This window comes from Xiphophorus hellerii, chromosome 15, assembly GCF_003331165.1.
Source record: "Xiphophorus hellerii strain 12219 chromosome 15, Xiphophorus_hellerii-4.1, whole genome shotgun sequence".
NCBI lineage: Eukaryota > Metazoa > Chordata > Actinopteri > Cyprinodontiformes > Poeciliidae > Xiphophorus > Xiphophorus hellerii.
The window spans coordinates 3,602,967-3,629,290 of NC_045686.1; the positions used below are offsets into that span (position 1 = coordinate 3,602,967).

The following is a 26,324-nucleotide window of genomic DNA, read 5'->3' on the forward strand; positions in this document are numbered from 1 at the left end:
GGAGCTGGTGAAGGACAGACAGTCTGGGGCTAGTTTCATGATGTCAAGAAACTTTACATTTCCATAAATACTCCTTAGTTGTGTTTTTGTTCTCTGCTAGGTTTTCCCTCAATCATCAAGATTTCTTTTCTTTTCAACTAACAGACTCATAAAAACTCCTGTGTGCATCTGACTTTATCTAGCTTGACTTTGTAGAGTTGTGTTTTGTCAAAGCTGATCAATATTGTTAGAACTACAATATGAGTAAATTGTGTCTTTGCAACAAGATTAGCATCATGGTGCATAAAGGAAACATACAAAATTACTTAATGGCTTAGTATTTTCTGAAGGAACTCCCTGAGCTGTAAATGCACTAAACCATTAGTTTTGTTTTATGTTAGATCTGGTCCTACCTGTCAGCTGAAGCAGTAAAAACATTTTAATCCATCTGTATGGAAACATTCTGCTTCTGTCTGTCTTCTCCTGTAGTCCTGATCGTAAATGGCTCAGGCTCAAACGTTTTGAAATATAAACTCTGATGCAGTTTGTGTGGTTTGTGAGAGCTCACTACCTCACTCTGATTTCCTTTTATATTTTCTCACCTCTGGTACCGAAAGGATTCATTAAAAACATTTTGGTATTTCAGTTTCAATAAAAGCTACGTCATTCTGGCCTCAGACCCACCAGATCCGTTTCAGAGAATTAGTGCATGTAGATTCAATGCACTGCAGAAAAACATGGCTGACCGTGTGGCTGCTATGGTATGATGTCACATGAAACATCATAGCTGTCTGGTTGTGGGTGTTGAAGTGTCAGTTTCTGTTGGCCGCATTACTCATGGGAAAGCAGGACGTGTTGAAATTTGACTGAGTTCTGCAGCAACATAAAAACATTCAATACTCCACCGGTTTATGCTTTGTTGCGTGATTAGAGTTACGTTGCCTTTGTTTTTTTTTTTTTTTAAAATAACTCCTTTAATCACTTAGTAGTGGTGTGTAGATAGTTAACAAGGTGTTAGTTTCTGAGAGCTGTGTAGTTTGTGCTAATGCACCAGAGGTCACGTGGTTTTCTCAGAAATAACTTCCTCTTTGAAACAAAACTCGGCCTTCATGTCCCAACGTAAGAATTAACTTCACTCCCAAGATGATGAAACAGCAAATTCTTTATTGTCAAATCAGCCTATGACATAAAGCACAACCGCAACTGACTGTCAACATATCAGCAAAATTCAGTATAAATCATTTTAAGAACTGAAAAGATATGACAGTAAAATATGGTTGAATGGATCTTACTATTACTGGACAATGGTGTCACAAAAACTTTGTTGTGGAAATACATTGCTATGGTCTAATACAGTTAAAGGATGGTTTATTAGAGTGACAAGCTGTCACAGTTTCAGTCTACCAGCAGATGTCACTAGTGAGCAGTGAATGAAGCTTTGAATGAAGCTGTGATGAGCTGGTTTCACCTGTCATGGCTGCTGGGTTGAGACACATTTTGCTATTTTTGCTTCATGATTTCTCAAGACCAGCAGGGAAAAACACATTTTCATTGAGGATAAAATTGAGGAACTTGACTGTGAAGATTTCCCAGCTGTATTTCTCAGTTATATTAGTTATTAACAGATGTGGCCAGTACAGTGAAGACTTATTATTACCTCAGATTGCAATGTTACATACTGATAAACTGCTGTTACAAAACACAGATAGTGTTTGACTGATCTGAGATCTGTTGGTTCACTTTCTTTTTTTCTTCCTCCCCTCCAGGGGGTCTTTTTGTGGGCTCTAGTGTCCCTTATATGAAAGTAGGCTGACAGGAAAGGGGGAAGAAGACATGCAGCAAACGTCGCTGGGTCTGGGAATCGAATTTTTAACTCTGCAAGTTTCCTTAGACAGCAGAAATAAGAGTCAGATGACACGTGAGCAACACGCTGAATGAGTCTCCATGGCATCATGCAGGATGAGCTACAAACTGGACACTTCATTTTCCAGAACTGAACCGTCTGATGACTGATTCATGTTATGACTCCAGCTGCTTTAGCCTCTTCACGTCATCTCCATTGCATTTCACTGGGATATGGCAAGCAGTAACATACTTAATCTAACTTTATTCTAACTGGGTGGTCAGATTTTCTCACATTACCCAGGATAGGAAAGCATTGATGACCACAACCTTCAATATTTTCTTTTAGAGAGCCACGAATCTCCTCTGCAGAGCAAACCAACATATTATTTAGTTTAAATCTGTGACAAAGAACATGAAATCCTGGTGTGATAGAGAAAGTTTATACTTGTTTCACCTCTAGGGGCAGTATTTACAGGATATCTTTAGTTACACACTTGGGTGTAAAAAGATATTAAAGTTATATTCTGACCGTCTATAATCTGTAGCAAAAGCAAAAAAAATAAATAAATAAAATAAAAGCAAAACAAAACAAAACAAAAAAAAAACAAAAATCAAGTCAAAATATTTGTTTTTGACTTTGTCCTTCTCTGTTTTTAACCATTGCTTTGCTGGACAGAGAGGAGAGAAGAATATGCAGCAGATTCTTGGGCCGGGAGTTGAGACCTGCTGCACTGCAGACTCAGCCTTGGTACATTGTGTCTTTGCTCAAGCTGTAAAGCTTTTAATGCTTTTTCTATTTCTTGTTGACTGTAGAATAAAGACAGTCTGTGTCAGAGGAGACTCCAGCAGAAGAGGAAGAAGTTCCCACAGTGCTGTAGATCACAGTTTCCTGGACCTGGAAGGAAAAATCACATTCATTATGAAGTACAGGGTGTATCAAAGTCTTAACAATCCAATTTCACATCAAATTTAAACAAGTTTGTGACAATTTTCCTCCAGAAAGGGAGTCTGTGTTAAATGATTTTGCTAAAAGAACTCAAATTAAATTATTCAAATACATATCTGCTGGTTCTTTAATGCACTAAAATACTCACTTTGCCTGTTTTCTTTTTGGATTTCTTGAAGTTGATGGTGGCATAAGACAGATCGTTCTCTGGTTCAGTCTGGACAGAGAAAAAACAACTTATTAAAATTTGACCTAGTTAAAGCAGACCGGATTTAAAAATAAAGTTCTGTTAAAACTAAACACAAACACAACAGTGTGCATTGATCTGTATTTACTGTTGTACAGGTCTTTGTACTTGTTTAGACTATTTATTTAGAATATTTTCTATTATGTTCAATAATCTTTTGACAACCAATCGACCTCATGAGGATCAAAGCCTGGTGTAGAGCATCAGATCCTTATTTTTAGCTTTACTTGTAGTAGGGTTAGGATTGAACAGGTAATGCTTATAGTTAGCATTAAATGCAATGACTTAAATGAATGCAAGCCACTACAAGGTCCTGATATGGGAAGAAATGCAAACGTGTGTGTGTGTGTGTGTCCTTCAAATAGAGGACCACTTTCACCATTTTGACCAACAAAGGGAGATCCTTTGTGGAAATTGATGACCGTTTTCTGCCCCTCACTTTAGATACTACTTCACTCTACGTATAGAGCTATGGTGTGAGTTAAGTTACAGTAAAGGTTAGGGTTAGAAATAGACTAGTAATGGCAAGGGGTAGAAAAATGTTTTGGGTTAGGCATAAATACAATGACTAAAATGAATGGAAATCAATATAAAGTCCACAAAGATGTGAGTGCGTACGTGTGTGTGTGTGTGTGTGTGTGTGCGTGTGTGTGTGGGCTTGGATGTGTGTGTGTGTGTGTGTGAGCCTACTGTATTTTGACTGGTTTCTGGAACAGCTAGGCCCACTGAAGACTCTGGGTTCAGGTCCTGGTTTGTTGCCGCTTTATGTTGGGGAACCTTAGATCAACAATTTTAGACAGTAAACATCGTATATTGCATAATTAAAGTTACTATGGTTTAAAACTATGTTTGGACTATGACCTGAAGTAAAATAAGTAGAAAATAATGAGAATTTATCATCGTCCTGTTTTCTAAGTAAAATAACCCTGTGGCAAATAAAACCACAGGTCTGTTTGTTTTCTGGTGACTGTGACTCCTTTGTGTTCAATTCCCTTTTTGTGATTAAATTAATTCCTTGATTTTGTTTCAATATTTAATTAACCAAATTGCAGCACTACTTCTTATCCCTGTTAGTCTCTTTCCAGTGTAGAAGAAAATACAGATCTAAAATCAAACCTATACTTAATGTGTCAATGTTGAAACTCACCATGCTGCCTTCAGTTTGTGTTTTATTCCCTGAAACAACATAGAAATGGACTTATATGTTCACAATGGTTTGTATTTTCCAAACATGACTATCAAGATAATAATAGCTTAAATAATGAATGTATTTTTTGAATTTATTTAAACACATTTAACATACTCAGATCATTTTTCTACCAAGTCACACCTACTGTTGCTAACGCTAACGCTCTACTACTTGTAGCTAAAGACATAAAACATAAAAATTGAAATGTAAATTTAACTTCTAGGTCTTTCAGGTAATAGTTTGGAAATGAAAGATTCATCTCAGAATTATCTCACCTTTAGTTTTGTTCCATATGATGATCACCAGGACAGTTATTAAAACCATCGCTAAGCATAATGGAATAAAAATATACCACCAGGGAAAACCTAAGAAGATAATTCATTACATTAAAAACAATGTAATTCCATAAAAACAATGTTGTTACTCAAAATGTGAACACAGTTAATCGGTCTTAATGTACAACATCACAGTTACTGATGAGAGAGAAGGATTAGTCATTGCATAAATTGGTTTAAATGTTTTATTTCCAATAATGTCAAAATACTTGATGTAAGATCTGCCGAGTTGGTTGTTTTTTCTATTCCTTTAGTTGTTTTTCTTTCATTTTCTCCTTCAGAAATAAAAAAACATAAAAAAGATTTAAAAATTAGGATAAACCTAGCTTAATGATGTCGTATTCACTTCAATTACGGTAAGTTTTTTTATACGGCACCAATTCACAGCAAATCATGTCTTAAGGCGCTTTACATATAATAATTTAAATTCAACATAATTATATTCCCTGACTTGAAAAATGAAAACTCTACCTTGTTGTTTAACTTCCTTGTTGCTCCCTGCAGATGTCCAGTGATGTGTTGCTGTTGGTGTTGACTGGGTCACCTCTAGTTCAAAGAAAGCAACAGTAAAAATCTGCTTCCTGTTAACTTTACAGCAGTGGAAACTCACTTCCTTACCTGAGGACTGAAGACTGAAGGGGATCAGCTGAACTGCTTTAGTGTCTGAGTTTGTGACTTTACATGTTAGTGACGGATAAATGTCTAATTTCTGATGAGATGTTGGAAATGTCACAGTGGCAGAGCAGGAATGTTGGTGTATTTCCATATCTGAGGGTTTTTCCTCTTTCCCCTCATAAAGCCACTTCACCTCATGTCGACAGTAATCATAAAGGACCACAGAGCAGAACAAGGCGACGTTATCTGGATTCTCCTGCTCAACAACTGATGGAAAAAGAGAAATTAAAGAGAAAAATACTGTAGTATTTAAATTACATGATTACTGTATTATAAATGTAACTTTACATGTTTAGTTTTTACATGATGTAAATACTCACTAGTAATTACACATAAATACACAACAAAGTCATGGCATTGTCCTGATATTGTCCATTGGCAGATGTACCGACCCGCATCAACCTCTGTGACTTTATGTAGAAGCAGAGAACCGTTTGCTGTAACACTCAGTCTGTCTGATATTGTTTTCATTCCTCTGTGAGAATTTCCAAGTTTGACCAGCTTTCTTGTTTCAGATTTATGTTTATTATTGAAGAACCAACTAGTTTCATCAGATCTATCCTGTGTGTCTCTTCTGTTTCCACAAGGCAAAGTGACTTCATTTCCATCTCTGACAGTAAGGAAGGTTCGCTGCGTCTCAGTTTGTGCTGTTAAAATGCAAAATAAAATTTCAACAAAATGTGAAAGATGTAATGACTACCAGCTAAAATGATAAAACATAGCTGTTTCAGTGAAAATCTGTCATTTTGATCCTTACCTATAAACTGAAGCATGAGGATCAGAAGTAAAACCATTTGAATCCATCTGAAAGCAGCCATGGTGCCTTACTGCTCTGTTATTTTCACTAATGATTCAGTCTCTAACGTTGGTTCTTCTTAAAAATACATTCATGCCGTTTTCAGTTGCATCACTTCCTCTCAGTGACTGTGCCCTGTGAGTTTAACCCTTTATACTTGATAATTTAGCTGCAGATGTCGATGTTTACAAACTCAGGATTCGGTGATGACACTAAGGGAGAAATGGAGAAACGACTTTTATGTCTGAGGTATTTTAATCATTATTTTTACTCTAACACTAAATCCAGGAAGCAAAACTTTGATCAGCAAAAGAACTGAAGAAAATGATGGTGTAAATATTCTTTGTTGTATTTAGAAGTAATGAAGAGTGAAGAGTAAACTCACCAGAATTATTCTCCTGTTCGCTCTGCAATCTTCTGAAGAAGTAAAATTACCGAACTCAACTGAGATGTTTCTCCTCTCATGTTTGTTGCTTCCTTGTTTTAACTCAAGTCTCTTTCCTGAACACTGAAGGGGAAGTGTTATTCTGAGAATGTGACAGCAGCAGCAGAGGAGATATATTTGTCCACCAATGATCAGCAGTATTTGTGGTTAACATATTGATGATTATCATTAAAATTTCCACGGCAACTCACCGGAGAGATGTTGACATCCTTTTATCTGAGTGGTCAGTTTAGGTCATAAAATACACATCAAAATTGCTCCACAAGATGTGATTAAGAAGAACATTTATTAAAATAATGTCTCTATTTTTTAGTATTTATTTAAACAGTAAAAATGTAAAAAAAAAATAAAGATAAAAAATCAACTTTTAAATTAAGAAATTCACTTTAATTCAATAAAATAAACAAGAAATATCTTGACACTCATATTATCAAGTTACAGATTTAAAATACATATACAAAAACATATTTAAAAACAATATAAAGGAACTTTAAACAAGAAACGGGAGTTTTATGAATCAATGGAACTCAACTGTGCTGCCACCTAGTGGAACCTTGGTGTAATTCTAATAGATTATGCATATTTTTTTATTTCTTATTTGTTTATTGTGATCTTTCCTTCGTGATGTTTGATTTTTTCTCTTGGTCCAATAGATTAACATAGTTAAATAATGAAGGTACTAAATATTTGTTATAAATGTTATGAAGGATTTTCACTCAGAACAAAGAAGTAAACAATAAACATAAAAATACCTTCAGGATATTGATATTTGTAAAAACTTGACTGTATTAATTTCTGCTGGATTTTTTTCCAATAAACAACCATGAAACCGTTTTTAATTGATAAAAAATTGGAATATGAACTTTCTCTGATTTTCTTTTACCACAATAACCTCATTAACTGCTACATCTCCCCCTGGTGGTCAAAGAGAGTCATTTATAGCAAAGACTTGATTTGTGGTCAAATTGAGGAGTTTGGACTGCATTATTACATTACAATGAGTTGCACATTTTTTCAGTTTAAAAATATATTTAAAAAGTTTCATGTTCATTCTTGTTCATAATTTCATTCATTGTTAAGATTTTAACTCCCCAAATATTAAACAAATGATGCAGTAAGGAATGTTGTGGGGGTCAGAAGCAAAAAAAAAAGTTTTCATAAATGAAGTTTCAGGCTAAAGCTGATAAGAAGAGATGTAACTTTTTAAGATAATCAGTTTTTCTATGATCATCTGCTGGTGTTAAATATAATGAGATATTCATCATAAGCAGAGCTCTCATTCCTGCTGGAAGCTGATGCTGAAGTTGTTGATCAGTTCTTCCTGACAGCAGCACAAATCTCTTCAGTTTTCATAAATCTCTACACCTTCATCTTCATCTTCATGGTTACACTCCTGCAGAAAAAAAAACATATTCTGGGTAAAAACTGGGCATATAGTTGGTTCTATGTGACACAATGATATTGCTCACTTATTCACTCTCATCATCATGACCAACTATCAGACCCTCCTGCTAAATAAATGGACAGCTCTAAGCTCCCACCATCTGTTGGTATTCAGCCAGGTACCAGGTGTGCTGAAGAGGAAACATCTAAAGATTGCAGGACAGCAGCCCTCAAAGTTTGAGACCACTGTTTCATTCAAACTGCAGAAAATGGGTGTTATCATACATTTGTGAATCAGAGTAGCTCATCCAGCACATCTCACACATTCTCAGTCATCAGCAGAAACCATCCACTTCAGTGGATTAAGATTATTCTCACACCTGATCGTCTGGTAGACTCAGTTGGATTTGGGACCAAAATTGCAACATTTGTTACATTTTCAGGGACAGAGGTTCAATTTCATGAGACTCTGTGTCAAATAAACCAAACTGTTTGAAAAACCCGTCCCCCTCCTCCCTTGTTGTGGCACCAAGAACCACTGAGGGAAACAAAACGCAAACCTCTTAAAAAGCCACTGAAGGCAACTTCCTTCTTCATAAAATGTAAATAAACTGGAGTGGCATCCGACGCTAATCTTTGGTAAAAGACCATGAGCCATTTCTCCCGCTAGAGCCAGAAACACTCATTTCATTTGGTTATATTTACCCAGAATGCCCTGCACCATTGTTGGCTTAGCGTTCACATATGCATTTGAACGCACCAGATTTTATTTCAACTGAACCAAAACTTAGGGATGGACCAGAGTTTGATTATGTTATTAAATTTAGATCTTTACAATTATTCATTCTTCCTGCATCCAGACATCGTCTCTAACAAAATAATGGCTGAATCCCAGTAAGAATCAGACCATCATAATCAAGATTTGTGCTTCACCAGTCAATTATCCTCATGTGATGGTTGATTGTTTTATGTTCTTTTCTAAGTCTGCTGTTGAAATTTCAACCCAACTTAAGAGAAACAATGTTTTTGTCAGAATAAAAACTTTAAAACATCGACTTCATACTAAACTAAACAGCAACATATTTAAATATGTAGTTATTATACTTACCAGGTTTTGCTCATTTTGTTTTTTATTTCCTGCAGAAAACAACAGATTTTATTTGAATTTCAAAAGAAAAAGTTCATATTTTCCAGCAGGTTTAATGTATTAAGCTTCATCTGTGAACTTTCTCACCTTTAGTTTTCAACAACAAGTTGAGAATAACGACCGATATCACCAGAGCTGCTAAACCCACAGACACAACGATCCATCTCAACAAATAGAAAATATCTGAAAGGAGGAAAATAACATTTCCTCTTTATTTGAAATTAAGACATAATTATATTCCCTGACTTGAAAAATGAAAACTCTACCTTGTTGTTTAACTTCCTTGTTGCTCCCTGCAAATGTCCAGTGATGTGTTGCTGTTGGTGTTGACTGGGTCACCTCTAGTTCAAAGAAAGCAACAGTAAAAATCTGCTTCCTGTTAACTTTACAGCAGTGGAAACTCACTTCCTTACCTGAGGACTGAAGACTGAAGGGGATCAGCTGAACTGCGTTAGTGACTGAGTTTGTGACTTTACATGTTAGTGATGGATAAATGTTTAATTTCTGATGAGATGTTGGAAATGTCACAGAATCAGAGCAGGAATGTTGGTATATTTCCATATCTGAGGGTTTTTCCTCTGTCCCCTCATAAAGCCACTTCACCTCATGTCGACAGTAATCATAAAAGACCACAGAGCAGAACAAGGCGACTTTATCTGGTTTCTCCTGCTCAACAACTGGTGAAAAAAGAGAAATTAAAGAGAAAAATACTGTAGTATTTAACTTACTACATGATTACTGTATTATAAATGTAACTTTACATGTTTAGTTCTTACATGATGTAAATACTCACTAGTAATTACAGATAGATACACAACAAAGTCATGTAGTTGTCTTGATTTGATCCAATGGCATGTGTACCGACCAGCATCAACCTCTGTGACTTTATGTAGAAGCAGAGAACCGTTTGCTGTAACACTCAGTCTGTCTGATATAGTTTTCATTTCTCTGTGAGAACTTTCAAGTTTGACCAGCTTTCTTGTTTCAGATTTATGTTTATTATTGAAGACCCAAATAGTATTATCAGATTTATCCTGTGTGTCTCTTCTGTTTCCACAAGGCAAAGTGACTTCATTTCCATCTCTGACAGTAAGGAAGGTTTGCTGCGTCTCAGTTTGTGCTGTTAAAATGCAAAATAAAATTTCAACAAAATGTGAAAACACTAAGATGTAATGACTACCAGCTAAAATGATAAAACATAGCTGTGATGTTATGTCAGTTGACATTCTACAGGTTATAAGATTTAAGTGTTCAATGTCGCCATCTAGTGGTGAAATTTATGTACATCACTTTAAGAGTCGGGCGTTAATGACGTCATTAGAGAGCAGACAAGTCAGGACAATGCAACGCATGGTTTTCGCAGTAACACGGCTACTCCTATACAGTTGGTCCTAGAAAGCACTGTCGGCACGTATAAGAGTTATGTTAATATTCGTTATATAAGCATAAGTTAATCATTTGTAAATGCAATACCGCTTTGTGAGAACTTACGGCTTTGAGCTAATACTTTCGTTGTAGCGACCGAGTATACTTGTGGGTGCTGTATTAACCGCTACTGTGTATTATTCAAAGTCTGTATGTTTATTTCATAGTTTTACACCTACTCCATCTGGCTTCATTAAAGACTCAACGCAAGCGCTCTAGTCTGTGTGATCCTTTGGAGAGGAGTTTAGCTGAGTGTCGACTCCGGCAAGGCGTTGGAGGTTGAGGACATGACAGTAAAACGACACTTTCCGGCGGTCCAGCTTCAACAGTGAAAAGTAAACGAATTAATCAACGGAGAAAATCCAGCTCAGCAAAAGAGTAAGCAACACGTTTCAGCCTACATCATGTCAAGGAAAGGTTCCATATCAGGATCTGCTAAAACAAGATCACGCATCTCAGGCTCGTCTAATCAGTCTACGAGTTCGGAAGCTAGCAAGGTAGCATTAGCGTTGGCACGTGCAGAAGCCGAAGCAGCTAAAGCTGAAGCAGCATTCGTCGAGAAAGAAATTAAACTGAGGTTACAACAAGCAGAGCTAGAGGCTTCAACACAGCTTCAGAAAACACATTTAGAGGCTTCCTTGGAAAAGGTGCGTTCGCAGAAAAGAGCTGCAGCCGCAGAAGCTAAAGCAGAAGTCTTAGAATCAGCTGTGGAACAGTATAATGAGACTTTCAGTGCAATAGACTTCCCAAATGAGGACCCAGATTCACGCACAAAAGACTATGTAGAGGGAGCAACCCAACATGGGTCTACATTTAACTCGGAGCAAAGAACCTCTGCAACAGTAATGGCGTTGCCAGTTCAGCCAAGACCAGAACCTGCCATAACGACGCAGGCTCAGAATCCTACTAGGACAGTGGGGTCCAATCACCATTTCACGCTACAGACAAGATTAAATGAAAAATGTATGCCAAAAATGGAGCAAAACACAGGTTCTTGGGATAATCCAACGGACATTTCCTTCTGTAGAACAGACTATAGAGACAGAAATGACAATGTGCCTTTGCCACAAAACGCATGCTATCCCAACGACGGCTCACAAATGAGTCATGGGGATGAAAGTAAATGCATGTCTGACCTTGTCAGATTCATGGCAAGACGGGAGTTAGTCTCCACAGGACTCACACAGTTTAATGATCGTCCTGAGTGCTTTAGAGCCTGGAGAGCATCCTTTTTGAGTGTAATCAGAGATTTAAACCTCTCAGCTAATGAACAGCTTGACCTTTTAGTCAAATGGTTAGGGAAAGACTCAGCAGAACATGCTCGACGTTTAAGAACGGTGCATGTGAATTATCCTGAGTACGGCCTCAGGGCAGTTTGGGATAGACTAAACGAATGTTACGGGGTTTCAGAGGTTGTGGAGAGTTCCTTGTTCAAAAGGTTGGAAAGTTTTCCAAAGATCTCTAATAAAGACCACCGCAAACTAAGAGAACTTGGCGATTTGTTAATGGAAATAGAAGCAGCTAAGGTGGACGGTGATCTACTAGGTCTGAGTTATCTAGACACGCCACGTGGAATTAATCCTATTGTACAGAAGTTGCCATTCTATTTGCAAGAAAAATGGCTAACATCAGGCTTTCAGTATAAGCAGGAACACAGGGTTCTCTACCCTCCATTCAGATTCTTTGTGAACTTTGTTTGTAACCAAGCAAAGATGAGAACTGATCCTTGTTTTATGCTAACGACTTCGAATAATGATTCAGCTGAGCACCAAAGGCAAGCTTTAAGAACTGATAGTCATAAACCTCTTGCTGTAATGAAGACAGGGGTTTTCACTAAGAAGTCACCTGGACAGCAATGTGGCTCTGTTCAAACCAGTATGCAATCTGCAAGTGGACCCATCATAACAGATGATCCAGTCAAACATTGTGTGCTACACAACAAACCTCATCCTCTCTCGAAGTGTAGAACCTTCAGAGGAATGCTCATTGAAGAAAGAAAGGCAATTCTAAAGAAATATGGAATATGCTACAAATGTTGTAAAGCTGTACATCTGGCAAGAAACTGTGAAGAAGAAACAGTCTGTACAGAGTGTGGAAGTGTAACACATGTCTCAGCTCTACACCCAGGACCTACACCGTGGGTAAACACCCCAGATTCTCGGATATCAGAGAACGGTGGGGAGGGAACAAGTGAGGAAAAGGAAGAAGCTGTCTCCACGACTTGCACCAAAATCTGTGGCAAGGAAATCTCAGGACGCTCCTGCTCTAAAATAAGTCTGGTGAAAGTATATCCGGATGGTCGTCCAGATGCCGCAGTGAAGGTGTATGCAATATTGGATGATCAAAGCAATAGATCACTTGCACGGACTGAATTCTTTGATATGTTCAACATAACAGGGACAGCCACACCGTATTTCCTTAAAACGTGTGCAGGAACTATGAAAACGCAAGGCAGACAGGCTTGTGGCTTCATGATCGAGGCGAACGATGGCAGCATTCAGCTCGCTTTACCAACGTTGATCGAGTGCAACGAGATCCCGAATAATCGGTCGGAAATCCCGACACCAGAAGTGTTTGAAACACCTTGCAAAGTACATTCCCGAGCTCGAGGAGCAAACTCCTATTGTACTCTTATTAGGCAGAGACATTCTTAGAGTGCACAAAGCTAGGAAACAAGTGAATGGCCCGCACAATGCACCATATGCCCAAAAACTGGACTTGGGATGGGTGATTGTTGGTGATGTATGTTTAGGAGATGTTCATAAGCCATCTGCGGTGACCTCCTGTTACACCAACATCTTAAAAACTGGACGGCCCTCTCTATTTGAGCCGTGTCCAAGGAGTTACACAGTTAAAGAGAGATTCTGTTGTGATGACTCCATCTCAGCTTCATCTTTCAACACAGGCTTCATCAGCAGTAGTGAAGGTCTGGATGCAGATGTCTTTCTCCAAACAAAGACGGATGATTTGGAGGCTCCTTCAATAGAGGACATTCAATTCCTGACAATGATGGACAAAGAAGTACATCAGGATGAAAGGAACAACTGGATCGCTCCTTTGCCTTTCAGGATGTGGCGTCCAAAGCTTCCAGGTAACCGCTCACAGGCACTTCAGAGACTTCACTCACTGCAGCAAAACTTCAGGAGAAAGCTGGAGATGAAACAACAGTTCTTCGACTTCATGGAAAAGATCTTCAGAAACGGGCACGCAGAAGAGGCACCCCCTCTGGGACCAGGGGAGGAGCATTGGTATTTACCTTCATTTGGGGTTTTTCATCCTAAAAAACCATCTCAGATCAGAGTTGTCTTTGATTCTAGTGCACAACATAACGGACTCTCCTTGAATCAGGTACTCTTAACAGGGCCTGATCTCAATAATAGCCTCATTGGAGTCCTTCTGAGGTTCAGGAAGGAACCGATAGCCTTTTCAGTAGACATAGAGCAAATGTTTTATCATTTCACAGTGAAACCAGCAGATCGCAATTTCCTCCGGTTTCTCTGGTTTAAGAACAATGAGCCGGAAGGAGAGATAATAGATTACCGCATGAAGGTGCATGTTTTTGGAAACAGCCCTTCCCCTGCAGTAGCTATTTACTGCCTTAGGAGGGCAGCAGAAGCTGGCCAAAAAGAGTTTGGTGAGGACGCTAAACAGTTTGTCGTCCGCGATTTCTATATGGATGATGGCCTAAAATCCCTTCCTTCGTCAGAGGATGCCATCAGCCTGCTAAAAAGAACAAAAGACATGTTAGCTTGTTCTAATCTAAGGCTACATAAGCTGGCCTCTAACAGTAAAAGTGTAATGGAAGCTTTTCCTGGTGAGGATTATGCTACCAATCTGAAAGACCTGGATCTAGATTCAGGCGACCTGCCTATGCAGCGCAGTTTAGGTTTGCTGTGGGACTTGGATTCGGACAGTTTCACTTACCAAGTTCAGGAGGAGAGAAAAGCATTCACTCGGCGTGGAGTCCTCTCCACTGTAAATAGTTTGTACGACCCACTTGGATTGGTGTCTCCAATCACCATTCAGGGCAAAACACTTCTTCGAGAACTCACCACAGACTCCCCAGACTGGGATGCGCCTCTTCCTCCAGAGAAGGAGAAGCGGTGGGAGAGTTGGAGAAGCACTCTTAAAGAGTTACAGCATTTTAAGATCCCTAGATCTTACACACATGTACCACCATCTGCTGCAAAGCACAGATAACTTTGTGTGTTCTCAGACGCCTCTGAAAGAGCAGTGGCGGCAGTTGCATATTTAAAGACTGTGGATGGACATGGAAAATGTCACACTGGCTTGATAGCAAGTAAAGTCAGACTTGCACCAAGGCCTGGCTATACCATACCTAGACTAGAGTTTTGTGCCGCAGTCATGGCAGTGCATTTGTCTGAGGTTATTGTCTCAGAAATTGACATTCAGTTCACATCAGTTACCTTTTACATGGACAGTAAAGTTGTCCTGGGGTACATTTACAATGAAAAAAGGAGATTTCATGTATTTGTTCACAACCGAGTGCAGAGAATCAGACGCAGCACACGGCCTCAGCAATGGCAATATGTGCACACAGAGCACAACCCTGCAGACATTGCTACACGACCTGTTCCAACAGAACTGTTGAGAAACACAATATGGTTCACTGGTCCATCCCTTCTATCCAAACATGAAGTCTCATCAGTTGTAAAGCAAACATATGAGCTTTTGGATCCAGAATACGATCCAGACATAAAGAAAGTGACAACTCTAACAACAGTAGTGTCTCAGCCTCTCGGCTCTCATCGTTTTGAGCGATTCTCATGTTGGAGAGCAGTTGTTAGAACAGTTGGAGGATTGATTCACATCACTCAGTGCTTCAAAAAGAGACGAGATGACCTTTCAATGGAGTGTAAAGGCTGGCATTTGTGCTCACCACACTTGTCAGTGGACATTCTCAAAGACAGTACTACAATAATTCTCAGATCTGTTCAGCAGGAAGTCTTTGGAGCAGAGCTGGAATTGATTGCTACTAATCAACGCATTCCAAAGAGCAGCCCGTTGTGGTCGTTGGATCCATTCATTGACGGCAAGGGAGTTCTAAGGGTCGGAGGTCGTCTTCAGGAAGCGAACTTAGGATCTGCAGAGAAAAGACCGGTAATTCTACCTGGACGTCATCATGTCACCACCCTGATAGTTCGCCACTACCATGTAGAAGCTCAACATCAAGGGAGGCACTTCACGGAAGGAGCTATCAGATCTGCAGGCTTTTGGATCCTGGGTGGCAAACGATGCGTGAGTAAACTCATCTTTGAATGTGTCACATGCAAAAGGCTCAGAGGAAAGTGTGAAGTTCAAAAGATGGCAGATCTCCCGGCTGACAGACTCAGCACGGAACCACCGTTCTCTAATATCGGCCTAGATGTCTTTGGTCCATGGTCTGTATCTGCCCGACGGACAAGAGGAGGTCATGCGGAGAGCAAGAGGTGGGCTATTTTGTTCACATGTTTAAGTGTCAGAGCTATCCATATCGAGGTCATTGAATCCTTGGATACCTCCAGTTTCATAAACGGATTGAGAAGATTCCTGGCCGTCAGAGGACCAGTGAAGCACATCCGCTCTGACAGGGGAACTAACTTTATCGGGGCTTCAAAAGTCCTAGGAATTCCTTCAAATATTGATGAAACATCTGTGAAGAGATTTCTTTCAGATCACAACTGCACTTGGACCTTCAACAGCCCTCATTCTTCTCACATGGGCGGAGTGTGGGAATGGATGATTGGTGTCACACGCCGCATTTTGGATTCAATGTTCCTTCAGATGGGAACTTCCAAACTCACACACGAGGTGCTCGTGACCTTCATGGCAGAGGTCGCAGCTATCGTCAACAACAGACCGTTGATTCCTGTTTCCTACGATCCTATGGATCCATTCATCCTTACACCTGCCACTTTGTTGACGCAGAAAGTGGGACCTTGTCCAGCTCCTGTGAGAGACTTGGAGGACAAGGACTTGTCCCGACAGCAATGGCGCAGAGTGCAAAGTCTGTCTGACACTTTCTGGGACAGATGGCGCAAGCAGTATTTATCTACTCTGCAACCTCGCAAGAAGTGGACATCTGAGCACAGAAGTTTGAAACCAGAAGATGTTGTGCTCCTAAGAGACAATGCGGTGAAACGTAATGTCTGGCCTATGGGCATCATTACTGAGGTGTTCCCCAGTAAAGATGGACTTGTTCGGAAAGTTCAAATTAAAGTACCAAAAGTAGATGGTATTAAGCTGTTCTTAAGACCTGCATGTGATGTGGTTTTGCTTATTGCTTCACAAGTGTAAAGGTTGTGGATTTTGTGTTATGTGAAACTTCGTAGTTTCAGACGGGGAGTGTGATGTTATGTCAGTTGACATTCTACAGGTTATAAGATTTAAGTGTTCAATGTCGCCATCTAGTGGTGAAATTTATGTACATCACTTTAAGAGTCGGGCGTTAATGACGTCATTAGAGAGCAGACAAGTCAGGACAATGCAACGCATGGTTTTCGCAGTAACACGGCTACTCCTATACAGTTGGTCCTAGAAAGCACTGTCGGCACGTATAAGAGTTATGTTAATATTCGTTATATAAGCATAAGTTAATCATTTGTAAATGCAATACTGCTTTGTGAGAACTTACGGCTTTGAGCTAATACTTTCGTTGTAGCGACCGAGTATACTTGTGGGTGCTGTATTAACCGCTACTGTGTATTATTCAAAGTTTGTATGTTTATTTCATAGTTTTACACCTACTCCATCTGGCTTCATTAAAGACTCAACGCAAGCGCTCTAGTCTGTGTGATCCTTTGGAGAGGAGTTTAGCTGAGTGTCGACTCCGGCAAGGCGTTGGAGGTTGAGGACATGACAATAGCTGTTTCAGTGACAATCTGTCATTTTGATCCTTACCTTTAAACTGAATCATGAGGATCAGAAGTAAAACCATTTGAATCCATCTGAAAGCAGCCATGGTGCCTTACTGCTCTGTTATTTTCACTAATGATTCAGTCTCTAACGTTGGTTCTGCTTAAAAATACATTCATGCCGTTTTCAGTTGCATCACTTCCTCTCAGTGACTGTGCCCTGTGAGTTTAACCGTTTATACTTGATAATTTAGCTGCAGATGTCGATGTTTACAAACTCAGGATTCGGTGATGACACTAAGGGAGAAATGGAGAAACGACTTTAATGTCTGAGGTATTTTAATCATTATTTTTACTCTAACACTAAATCCAGGAAGCAAAACTTTGATCAGCAAAAGAACTGAAGAAAATGATGGTGTAAATATTCTTTGTTGTATTTAGAAGTAATGAAGAGTGAAGAGTAAACTCACCAGAATTATTCTCCTGTTCGCTCTGCAATCTTCTGAAGAAGTTATATTACTGAACTCAACTGAGATGTTTCTCCTCTCATGTTTGTTGCTTCCTTGTTTTAACTCAGGTATTTTTTTCTGAGAACTGAAGGGGAAGTATTATTCTGAGAATGTGACAGCAGCAGCAGAGGAGATATATTTGTCCACCAATGATCAGCAGCATTTGTGGTTAACACATTGATGAGTCATGTAAGTTTCCATGACAACTCATTATGGTGATGTTGACTTCCTTTTATCTGACTGATCAGTTTAAGTTACAAAATACACATCAAAATTGCTCCACAAAATGTGATTAAGAAGAACACTTATTAAAATAATATCTCTATTTTTTAGTAAACAGCAAAAATGTAAAAAAAAAAATAAAGATAAAAAAAATCAACATTTAAATTAAGAAATTCACTTTAATTCAATAAAATAAACAAGAAATATATTGACACTCATATTATCAAGTTACAGATTTAAAATACATATACAAAAACATATTTAAAAACGATATAAAGGAACTTTAAGCAAGAAACGGGAGTTTTATGAATCAATGGAACTCAACTGTGCTGCCACCTAGTGGAACCTTGGTGTAATTCTAATAGATAATGTATATTTTTTTATTTCTTATTTGTTTATTGTGATCTTTCCTTTGTGATGTTTGATTTTTTTCTCTTGTTCCAATAGATTAACATAGTTAAATAATGAAGGTACTAAATATTTGTTATAAATGTTATAAAGAATTTTCACTCAGAACAAAGAAGTAAACAATAAACATAAAAATACCTTCAGGATATTGATATTTGTAACAACTTGACTGTATTAATTTCTGCTGGATTTTTTTCCAATAAACAACCATGAAACCATTTTTAATTGATAAACAATTGCAATATAAACTTTCTCTGATTTTTTTTTTTTACCACAATAACCTCATTAACTGCTACATCACCCCCTGGTGGTCAAAGAGAGTCATTTATAGCAAAGACTTGATTTGTGGTCAAATTGAGGAGTTTGGACTGCATTATTACATTACAATGAGTTGCACATTTTTTCAGTTTAAAAATATATTTAAAAAGTTTCATGTTGATTCTTGTTTATAATTTCATTCATTGTTAAGATTTTAACTCCCCAAATATTAAACAAATGATGCAGTAAGGAATGTTGTGGGGGTCAGAAGCAAAAAAAAAAAGTTTTCATAAATGAAGTTTCAGGCTAAAGCTGATAAGAAGAGATGTAACTTTTTAAGATAATCAGTTTTTCTATGATCATCTGCTGGTGTTAAATATAATGAGATATTCATCATAAGCAGAGCTCTCATTCCTGCTGGAAGCTGATGCTGAAGTTGTTGATCAGTTCTTCCTGACAGCAGCACAAATCTCTTCAGTTTTCATAAATCTCTACACCTTCATCTTCATCTTCATGGTTACACTCCTGCAGAAAAAAAAACATATTCTGGGTTAAAACTGGGCATATAGTTGGTTCTATGTGACACACTGATATTGCTCACTTATTCACTCTCATCATCATGACCAACTATCAGACCCTCCTGCTAAATAAATGGACAGCTCTAAGCTCCCACCATCTGTTGGTATTCAGCCAGGTACCAGGTGTGCTGAAGAGGAAACATCTAAAGGTTGCAGGACAGCAGCCCTCAAAGTTTGAGACCACTGTTTCATTCAAACTGCAGAAAAAGGGTGTTATCATACATTTGTGAATCAGAGTAGCTCATCCAGCACATCTCACACATTCTCAGTCATCAGCAGAAACCATCCACTTCAGTGGATTAAGATTATTCTCACACCTGATCGTCTGGTAGACTCAGTTGGATTTGGGACCAAAATTGCAACATTTGTTACATTTTCAGGTACTGAGGTTCAATTTCATGAGACTCTGTGTCAAATAAACCAAACAGTTTGAAAAACCCGTCCCCCTCCTCCCTTGTTGTGGCACCAAGAACCACTGAGGGAAACAAAACGCAAACCTCTTAAAAAGCCACTGAAGGCAACTTCCTTCTTCATAAAATGTAAATAAACTGGAGTGGCATCCGACGCTAATCTTTGGTAAAAGACCATGAGCCATTTCTCCCGCTAGAGCCAGAAACACTCATTTCATTTGGTTATATTTACCCAGAATGCCCTGCACCATTGTTGGCTTAGCGTTCACATATGCATTTGAACGCACCAGATTTTATTTAAACTGAACCAAAACTTAGGGATGGACCAGAGTTTGATTATGTTAACAAATTTAGATCTTTACAATTATTCATTCTGTTATGGTTCGGGGTCCTTTGGTTCTTCTTTGTGGTTTTTTCTGTGCATACACTCACCTTTTACGACAGATGGCGCCATACTCATCCGACTGGAGTGTGTGTGTGTACCGTCATCAAGCACACCTGAACCCGATCAACTTAACGGTACCTCTGAGCCTCCTAGAGCTAGCCTCTGATCTGAATCCCCTAGTGACTTTTCCTGTTGTTTTTTGCCTTCAGGTTTTTCCCTGGAGAAGCCCTTACAGATCCTGTCTGTTTCTCTGATCGAGATTCCCCTCTTGACGCCGTGGGTCCTACCCACTGGTTGCCCGAGTTCCCAGACTCACCTCCTCAGTCTGACTACAAGTTCCCCCTGGGATTCCACGACTGGCAGTTGCACCCCTCCTTTGTCCCCGCCGAGCCAGAGCCTACCTGTCCGCCCTCCGACGCAATCCTCTGTTTTCCTCCTGGACACCAGCCGTCAAGCACCGGACCACTTAAGAGACTAAGACTCCGAACCTTCCAGTAAACTCTCCTAGATCTCGTACCATCGAACCACAAGTAAGCTCCGTTTACTCTGTTCTGTGACTTTCCTGTTTCCGACAACCCTGAACTCACCATTCTGCTCTGCCTCTTTAGAGAGCCGTTCGCTCCGTGAACTCTTTTCCTCCCTGGACCAGACCAGAGCTTCCACTACCTTCGATTGCCGTTTTACAATAAACCAATTACCATATATACCTCTCCTGAATTGTGTTCTGCATGTGGGTCTGAAAATGGGAGTCCATCATGACACATTCTTCCTGCATCCAGACATCGTCTAACAAAATAATGGCTGAATCCCAGTAAGAATCAGACCGTCATAATCAAGATTTGTGTTTCACCAGTCAATTATCCTCATGTGATGGTTGATTGTTTTATGTTCTTTTCTAAATCTTCTGTTGAAATTTCAACCCAACTTAAGAGAAACGATGTTCTTGTCTGCATACAAACTTTAAAACATCGACTTCTTACTAAGTCCTAAGTCGGGCAAGTGTTGTTGCCGGTGCCATCTTCTTTGCTGCTGTGTGTTGGGGAAGCAGCATCAGAGCCAGCGACTCTAAGACTAGACAAAATCATCAGGAAAGCTGGCTCTGTACTGGGACTAAGGCTGGAGTCCCTGGAAACTGTGGTGGAGAGGAGGACACTGAAGAAGGTTCTGTCTATTATGGACAATAAACAGCGCCCTCTTCACCACATAGTGGACAGACAGCGGAGCACCTTCTCGCATAGGCTGCTCCAGCTCCGCTGTCGTAGGGACAGATACAGGAAATCCTTCCTGCCACATGCCATCTCACTGTACAATAAAAGCTAAATCATTGTTCCGCACTAATCAGTCCAATTTCGCACAATGCACTGTGGCACACTTGCTGTACATATATTTACATATACATACTGTATCTGCATTTTTTTGAATCTTTGCAAGGACTGCTCTAAGCTGCTTTTTATATTGACTGCATTTTATATTTTATTTTTATTTTGTCTACATTGCGACTCAGTGGTGGTTGTTTGTCTTGTGTCTATGCTGCTGTAACTGCGAAATAATTTCCCTGCTGGGATGAATAAAGTAATTCTATTCTATTCTAAATTAAACAGCAACATACTCATTTAAATATGTAGTTATTATACTTACCAGGTTTTGCTCATTTTGTTTTTTATTTCCTGCAGAAAACAGATTTTATTTGAATTTCAAAAGAAAAAGTTCTTATTTTCCAGCAGGTTTAATGTATTAAGCTTCATCTGTGAACTTTCTCACCTTTAGTTTTCAACAACAAGTTGAGAATAACGACCGATATCACCAGAGCTGCTAAACCCACAGATATAATGATCCATCTCAACAAATAGAAAATATCTGAAAGCAGGAAAATAAAATTTCCTCTTTATTTGAAATTAAGACATAATTAAATTCCCTGACTTGAAAAATGAAAACTCTACCTTGTTGTTTAACTTCCTTGTTGCTCCCTGCAGATGTCCAGTGATGTGTTGCTGTTGGTGTTGACTGGGTCACCTCTAGTTCAAAGAAAGCAACAGTAAAAATCTGCTTCCTGTTAACTTTACAGCAGTGGAAACTCACTTCCTTACCTGAGGACTGAAGACTGAAGGGGATCAGCTGAACTGCTTTAGTGACTGAGTTTGTGACTTTACATGTTAGTGACGGATAAATGTCTAATTTCTGATGAGATGTTGGAAATGTCACAGTGGCAGAGCAGGAATGTTGGTATATTTCCATATCTGAGGGTTTTTCCTCTTTCCCCTCATAAAGCCACTTCACCTCATGTAGACAGTAATCAAAAAGGACCACAGAGCAGAACAAGGTGACTTTATCTGGTTTCTCCTGCTCAAAAACTGATGAAAAAAGAGAAATTAAAGAGAAAAATACTGTAGTATTTAAATTACTACATGATTACTGTATTATAAATGTAACTTTACATGTTTAGTTTTTACATGATGTAAATACTCACTAGTAATTACAGATAGATACACAACAAAGTTATGTTGTCTTGATTCGATCCATTGGCAGATGTACCGACCAGCATCATCCTCTGTGACTTTATGTAGAAGCAGAGAACCGTTTGCTGTAACACTCAGTCTGTCTGATATAGTTTTCATTTCTCTGTGAGAATTTTCAAGTTTGATCAGCTTTCTTGTTTCAGATTTATGTTTATTATTGAAGAGCCAACTAGTTTCATCAGATTTATCATGTGTCTCTCTTCTGTTTCCACAAGGCAAAGTGACTTCATTTCCATCTCTGACAGTAAGGAAGGTTCGCTGCACCTCAGTTTGTGCTGTTAAAATGCAAAATAAAATTTCAACAAAATGTGAAAGATGTAATGACTACCAGCTAAAATGATAAAACATAGCTGTTTCAGTGAAAATCTGTCAGTTTGATCCTTACCTTTAGACTGAAGCATGAGGATCAGAAGTAAAACCATTTGAATCCATCTGAAAGCAGCCATGGTGCCTTACTGCTCTGTTATTTTCACTAATGATTCAGTCTCTAACGTTGGTTCTTCTTAAAAATACATTCATGCCGTTTTCAGTTGCATCACTTCCTCTCAGTGACTGTGCCCTGTGAGTTTAACCCTTTATACTTGATAATTTAGCTGCAGATGTCGATGTTTACAAACTCAGGATTCGGTGATGACACTAAGGGAGAAATGGAGAAACGACTTTTATGTCTGAGGTATTTTAATCATTATTTTTACTCTAACACTAAATCCAGGAAGCAAAACTTTGATCAGCAAAAGAACTGAAGAAAATGATGGTGTAAATATTCTTTGTTGTATTTAGAAGTAATGAAGAGTGAAGAGTAAACTCACCAGAATTATTCTCCTGTTCGCTCTGCAATCTTCTGAAAAAGTAAAATTACCAAACACAACTGAGATGTTTCTCCTCTCATGTTTGTTGCTTCCTTGTTTTAACTCAAGTCTCTTTCCTGAGAACTGAAGGGGAAGTATTATTCTGAGAATGTGACAGCAGCAGCAGAGGAGATATATTTGTCCACCAATGATCAGCAGAATTTGTGGTTAACATATTGATGAATGTCATTTAAGTTTCCATGACAACTGATGTTGACTTCCTTTTATGTGAGTGGTCAGTTTAAGTCACAAAAGATGCATAAAAAACATCTCTGTTCTCTGTTCCACCTACAAATAAAAATATAAAGACAATATGAACGAACTGAAGCTGTAAATAACGTGATTGTTATTTTAATCCTGACCTTTACAGAGAACAATGTGCTTTGAATCAGTGGGAAATCAGTGTGCTTCCCCCTAGTGGAGCTTTAGCGTAATGACAATGGATTAACATAAACAATGAAGGTGTTAAAGTTTTGTTGTAATGGCATATAAAAAATAATTAAATCAAACTGATATTCTGTTTGAATAAAATGTCTGCGCTGGTTTCTGCTGGGTAATTCTTTCCCAAAAGCAACCAGAAAACCACTTTCCAATTGACACAATCAAAAAGAATATGTAATAAACTTCCTCTGATTTTTAGACTACAATATTCTACTCATTTATAGCAAAGAATTGATTTGTGGACAGATTGAGGAGTTTGGACTTTATTATTAGATTACAATAAGTTGAACAGCTTTTCAGTTTTAAAATATGCTTAAAAGATTTTATGTTGTTTATATATTCATTGCTTGTTAAAATATTTAAATTCCCCAACTATTTAACAAAGGGTGCACTGAGGAATGTTGTGGGATAGATGTTCAGACTTCCTCTTCGTCTTCATGGCTTCACTCCTGCAGGAACAGAAACATATTCTGGGTTAAACTGGGTTTGTCGTTGGTTCTGTTGTTTGACATCTTTTCTCTCTCACCGTTATGACCAATGATGGGAGAGAAGCACATTCTCACCCTGATGTTTAAACTACAATAACATTATTAACCGGTAGATCGCCACCTGGTGGTCAGAGGGACCCTCCTACAAAATAAATGGACAGCCATAATCTCCCAAGATCTAAAACGGATATTTTACAAACAAACAAACAAACTAGAGTTTGATTTAATCGGACTAAACAGGGCCGATGTGAATGCAACCAACACAAGGTTCCCAGTAGAAAATTGTTCAAAGAATCAAACTATCGTTTCTTGCTTTTTCCTTCTCTATTGAACCTTTTGACCCGTTTGATTTCAACAATGTCAGCTATAAAAGTTCTTAGTTGGACCAGGTTCTGGTTTTTATAGACAACAAAAGTTGTGAGGCAGAAATCTAACAATCTTTTTTAGACCTGTTGACATCTAAATCTTTACAACTGTTCATTTTTCCTGCATCCAGACATCGTCGCTAACAAAAAATTGACTGCATCCCAATGAAAATCAGACATTTTCTCAACAACATAATCAAGATTTTTGCTTCATCAATCAATCATCATCATGTTATGGTTGATTATTTAGTGTTCTCATCTAAATCTGCTGAAATTACTCAGCTTCAGAGAAAAAATAAGTTTTTATATACAAACAAACTTTAAAACATCGACTTCTTACTAAACTAAACAGCAACATACTCATTTAAATATGTAGTTATTATACTTACCAGGTTTTGCTCATTTTGTTTTTTATTTCCTAAAAAAAAGACAGATTTTATTTGAGCTTCAAAAGAAATAGTCCTTATATCACACAATGTTTAATGCATTAAGCTTCATCTGTGAACTTTCTCACCTTTAGTTTTCAACCACAGGTTGAGAATAACGACCGATATTACCAGAGCTGCTAAAGCCGCAGACACAACGATCCATCGCAACAAACTGAAAATATCTGAAAGCAGGAAAAAAAAATTTTTCCCTTTATTCTGAATTAGAACATAATTAAATTCCCAGTCTTGAAAAATGAAAACTCTACCTTGTTGTTTAACTTCCTTGTTGCTCCCTGCAGATGTCCAGTGATGTGTTGCTGTTGGTGTTGACTGGGTCACCTCTAGTTCAAAGAAAGCAACAGTAAAAATCTGCTTCCTGTTAACTTTACAGCAGTGGAAACTCACTTCCTTACCTGAGGACTGAAGACTGAAGGGGATCAGCTGAACTGCTTTAGTGACTGAGTTTGTGACTTTACATGTTAGTGACGGATAAATGTTTAATTTCTGATGAGACGTTGGAAATGTCACAGTGGCAGAGCAGGAATGTTGGTATATTTTCATATCTGAGGGTTTTTCCCGTTTCCTCTCATAAAGCCACTTCACCTCATGTCGACAGTCATCATATTCCAACACAGAGCAGAACAGAGTGACTGTATCTGGATTCTTCAGCTCAGTCACTGGAGAGAATAGAGATATTAGGAGAGAAAGATGAGAAAAGATACAGTATTAATTACATGAGTACTGTAATATTTAAATTTCAGTTTTTAATTTACATGGTGTAAATACTCACTATTAATTATAGACAGATATGCTACAAAGTGTTGCTGTTGTCCTGATGTGGTCCACTGACAGTCATACCGACCGCCATCATCCTCTGTGACGTTATGTAGATGCAGAGAAACGTTTTCTGTAACACTCAGTCTGTCTGATATAGTTTTTATTTCTCTGTGAGAATTTGGCAGTTCAACCAGTTTTGTTGCTTTGTTGTCCCTCCGATTATTGAAGATCCAGCAAGTTTGATCAGATTTATCTTCAGTGTCTGTCCTGTTTCCACAAGGCATCGTGATTTCATTTCCCACTCTGACAGTAAGGAAGGTCTTAGATTGTGCTGTTAAAATGGGAAATTAAATGTTCAAAAAAGTATCAAGTAATGACTCATTTAAATGTATACTGCTAAAGTAAAAGATGGTTGTTTTTGTTAG

The 26,324-nt window shown here is 38.4% G+C and overlaps 2 protein-coding genes across 7 annotated transcripts; both read right to left on the reverse strand.

Annotated features, from left to right (window-relative positions):
- Positions 1 to 1,123: 1,123 nt before the first annotated feature.
- On the reverse strand, positions 1,124 to 25,764 carry LOC116734525 (uncharacterized). 6 transcript variants are annotated; one of them, XM_032585981.1, is made up of 11 exons: positions 17,737 to 18,128; positions 17,313 to 17,563; positions 9,781 to 10,107; positions 5,160 to 5,423; positions 5,013 to 5,087; positions 4,751 to 4,816; positions 4,482 to 4,571; positions 4,165 to 4,193; positions 3,708 to 3,794; positions 2,919 to 2,987; positions 1,124 to 2,719 (listed from the first exon to the last, which is right to left on the reverse strand). In XM_032585981.1, the coding sequence occupies exons 2-11, from the start codon at positions 17,371 to 17,373 to the stop codon at positions 2,618 to 2,620; spliced, it is 1,170 nt and encodes a 389-aa protein (XP_032441872.1). In that variant the 5' UTR covers positions 17,374 to 17,563; positions 17,737 to 18,128; the 3' UTR covers positions 1,124 to 2,617. The 6 variants fall into 6 exon arrangements, with proteins under 6 accessions (XP_032441872.1, XP_032441871.1, XP_032441873.1 ...); XM_032585980.1 differs by having other exon boundaries at positions 5,160 to 5,456; positions 17,737 to 18,117; XM_032585982.1 differs by lacking the exons at positions 9,781 to 10,107; positions 17,313 to 17,563; positions 17,737 to 18,128 and adding exons at positions 5,537 to 5,863; positions 5,974 to 6,224; positions 6,398 to 6,513.
- LOC116734580 (uncharacterized) lies at positions 21,778 to 23,560 on the reverse strand. The gene is made up of 6 exons (XM_032586057.1): positions 23,362 to 23,560; positions 22,938 to 23,188; positions 22,504 to 22,827; positions 22,124 to 22,387; positions 21,977 to 22,051; positions 21,778 to 21,893 (listed from the first exon to the last, which is right to left on the reverse strand). Exons 2-6 carry the CDS (start codon positions 22,996 to 22,998, stop codon positions 21,778 to 21,780), a joined length of 840 nt encoding a protein of 279 aa, XP_032441948.1. The 5' UTR covers positions 22,999 to 23,188; positions 23,362 to 23,560.
- Positions 25,765 to 26,324: the final 560 nt, after the last annotated feature.

Excerpts from the sequence above, each read along its gene's own strand:
- LOC116734580 (XM_032586057.1), bottom strand. The coding sequence starts at position 22,998 with ATGGCTGCTTTCAGATGGATTCAAATGGTTTTACTTCTGATCCTCATG. Across the intron at positions 22,828-22,937 it reads CCTCATGCTTCAGTCTAAAG|CACAAACTGAGGTGCAGCGA; the intron begins GTAAGGATCAAA and ends GCATTTTAACAG. Across the intron at positions 22,052-22,123 it reads CTTCAGTCTTCAGTCCTCAG|AGGTGACCCAGTCAACACCA; the intron begins GTAAGGAAGTGA and ends TCTTTGAACTAG.
- LOC116734525 (XM_032585980.1), bottom strand. The coding sequence starts at position 17,373 with ATGGCTGCTTTCAGATGGATTCAAATGGTTTTACTTCTGATCCTCATG. Across the intron at positions 5,088-5,159 it reads CTTCAGTCTTCAGTCCTCAG|AGGTGACCCAGTCAACACCA; the intron begins GTAAGGAAGTGA and ends TCTTTGAACTAG. Across the intron at positions 2,720-2,918 it reads CCAAAAAGAAAACAGGCAAA|GTCCAGGAAACTGTGATCTA; the intron begins GTGAGTATTTTA and ends TTTTCCTTCCAG.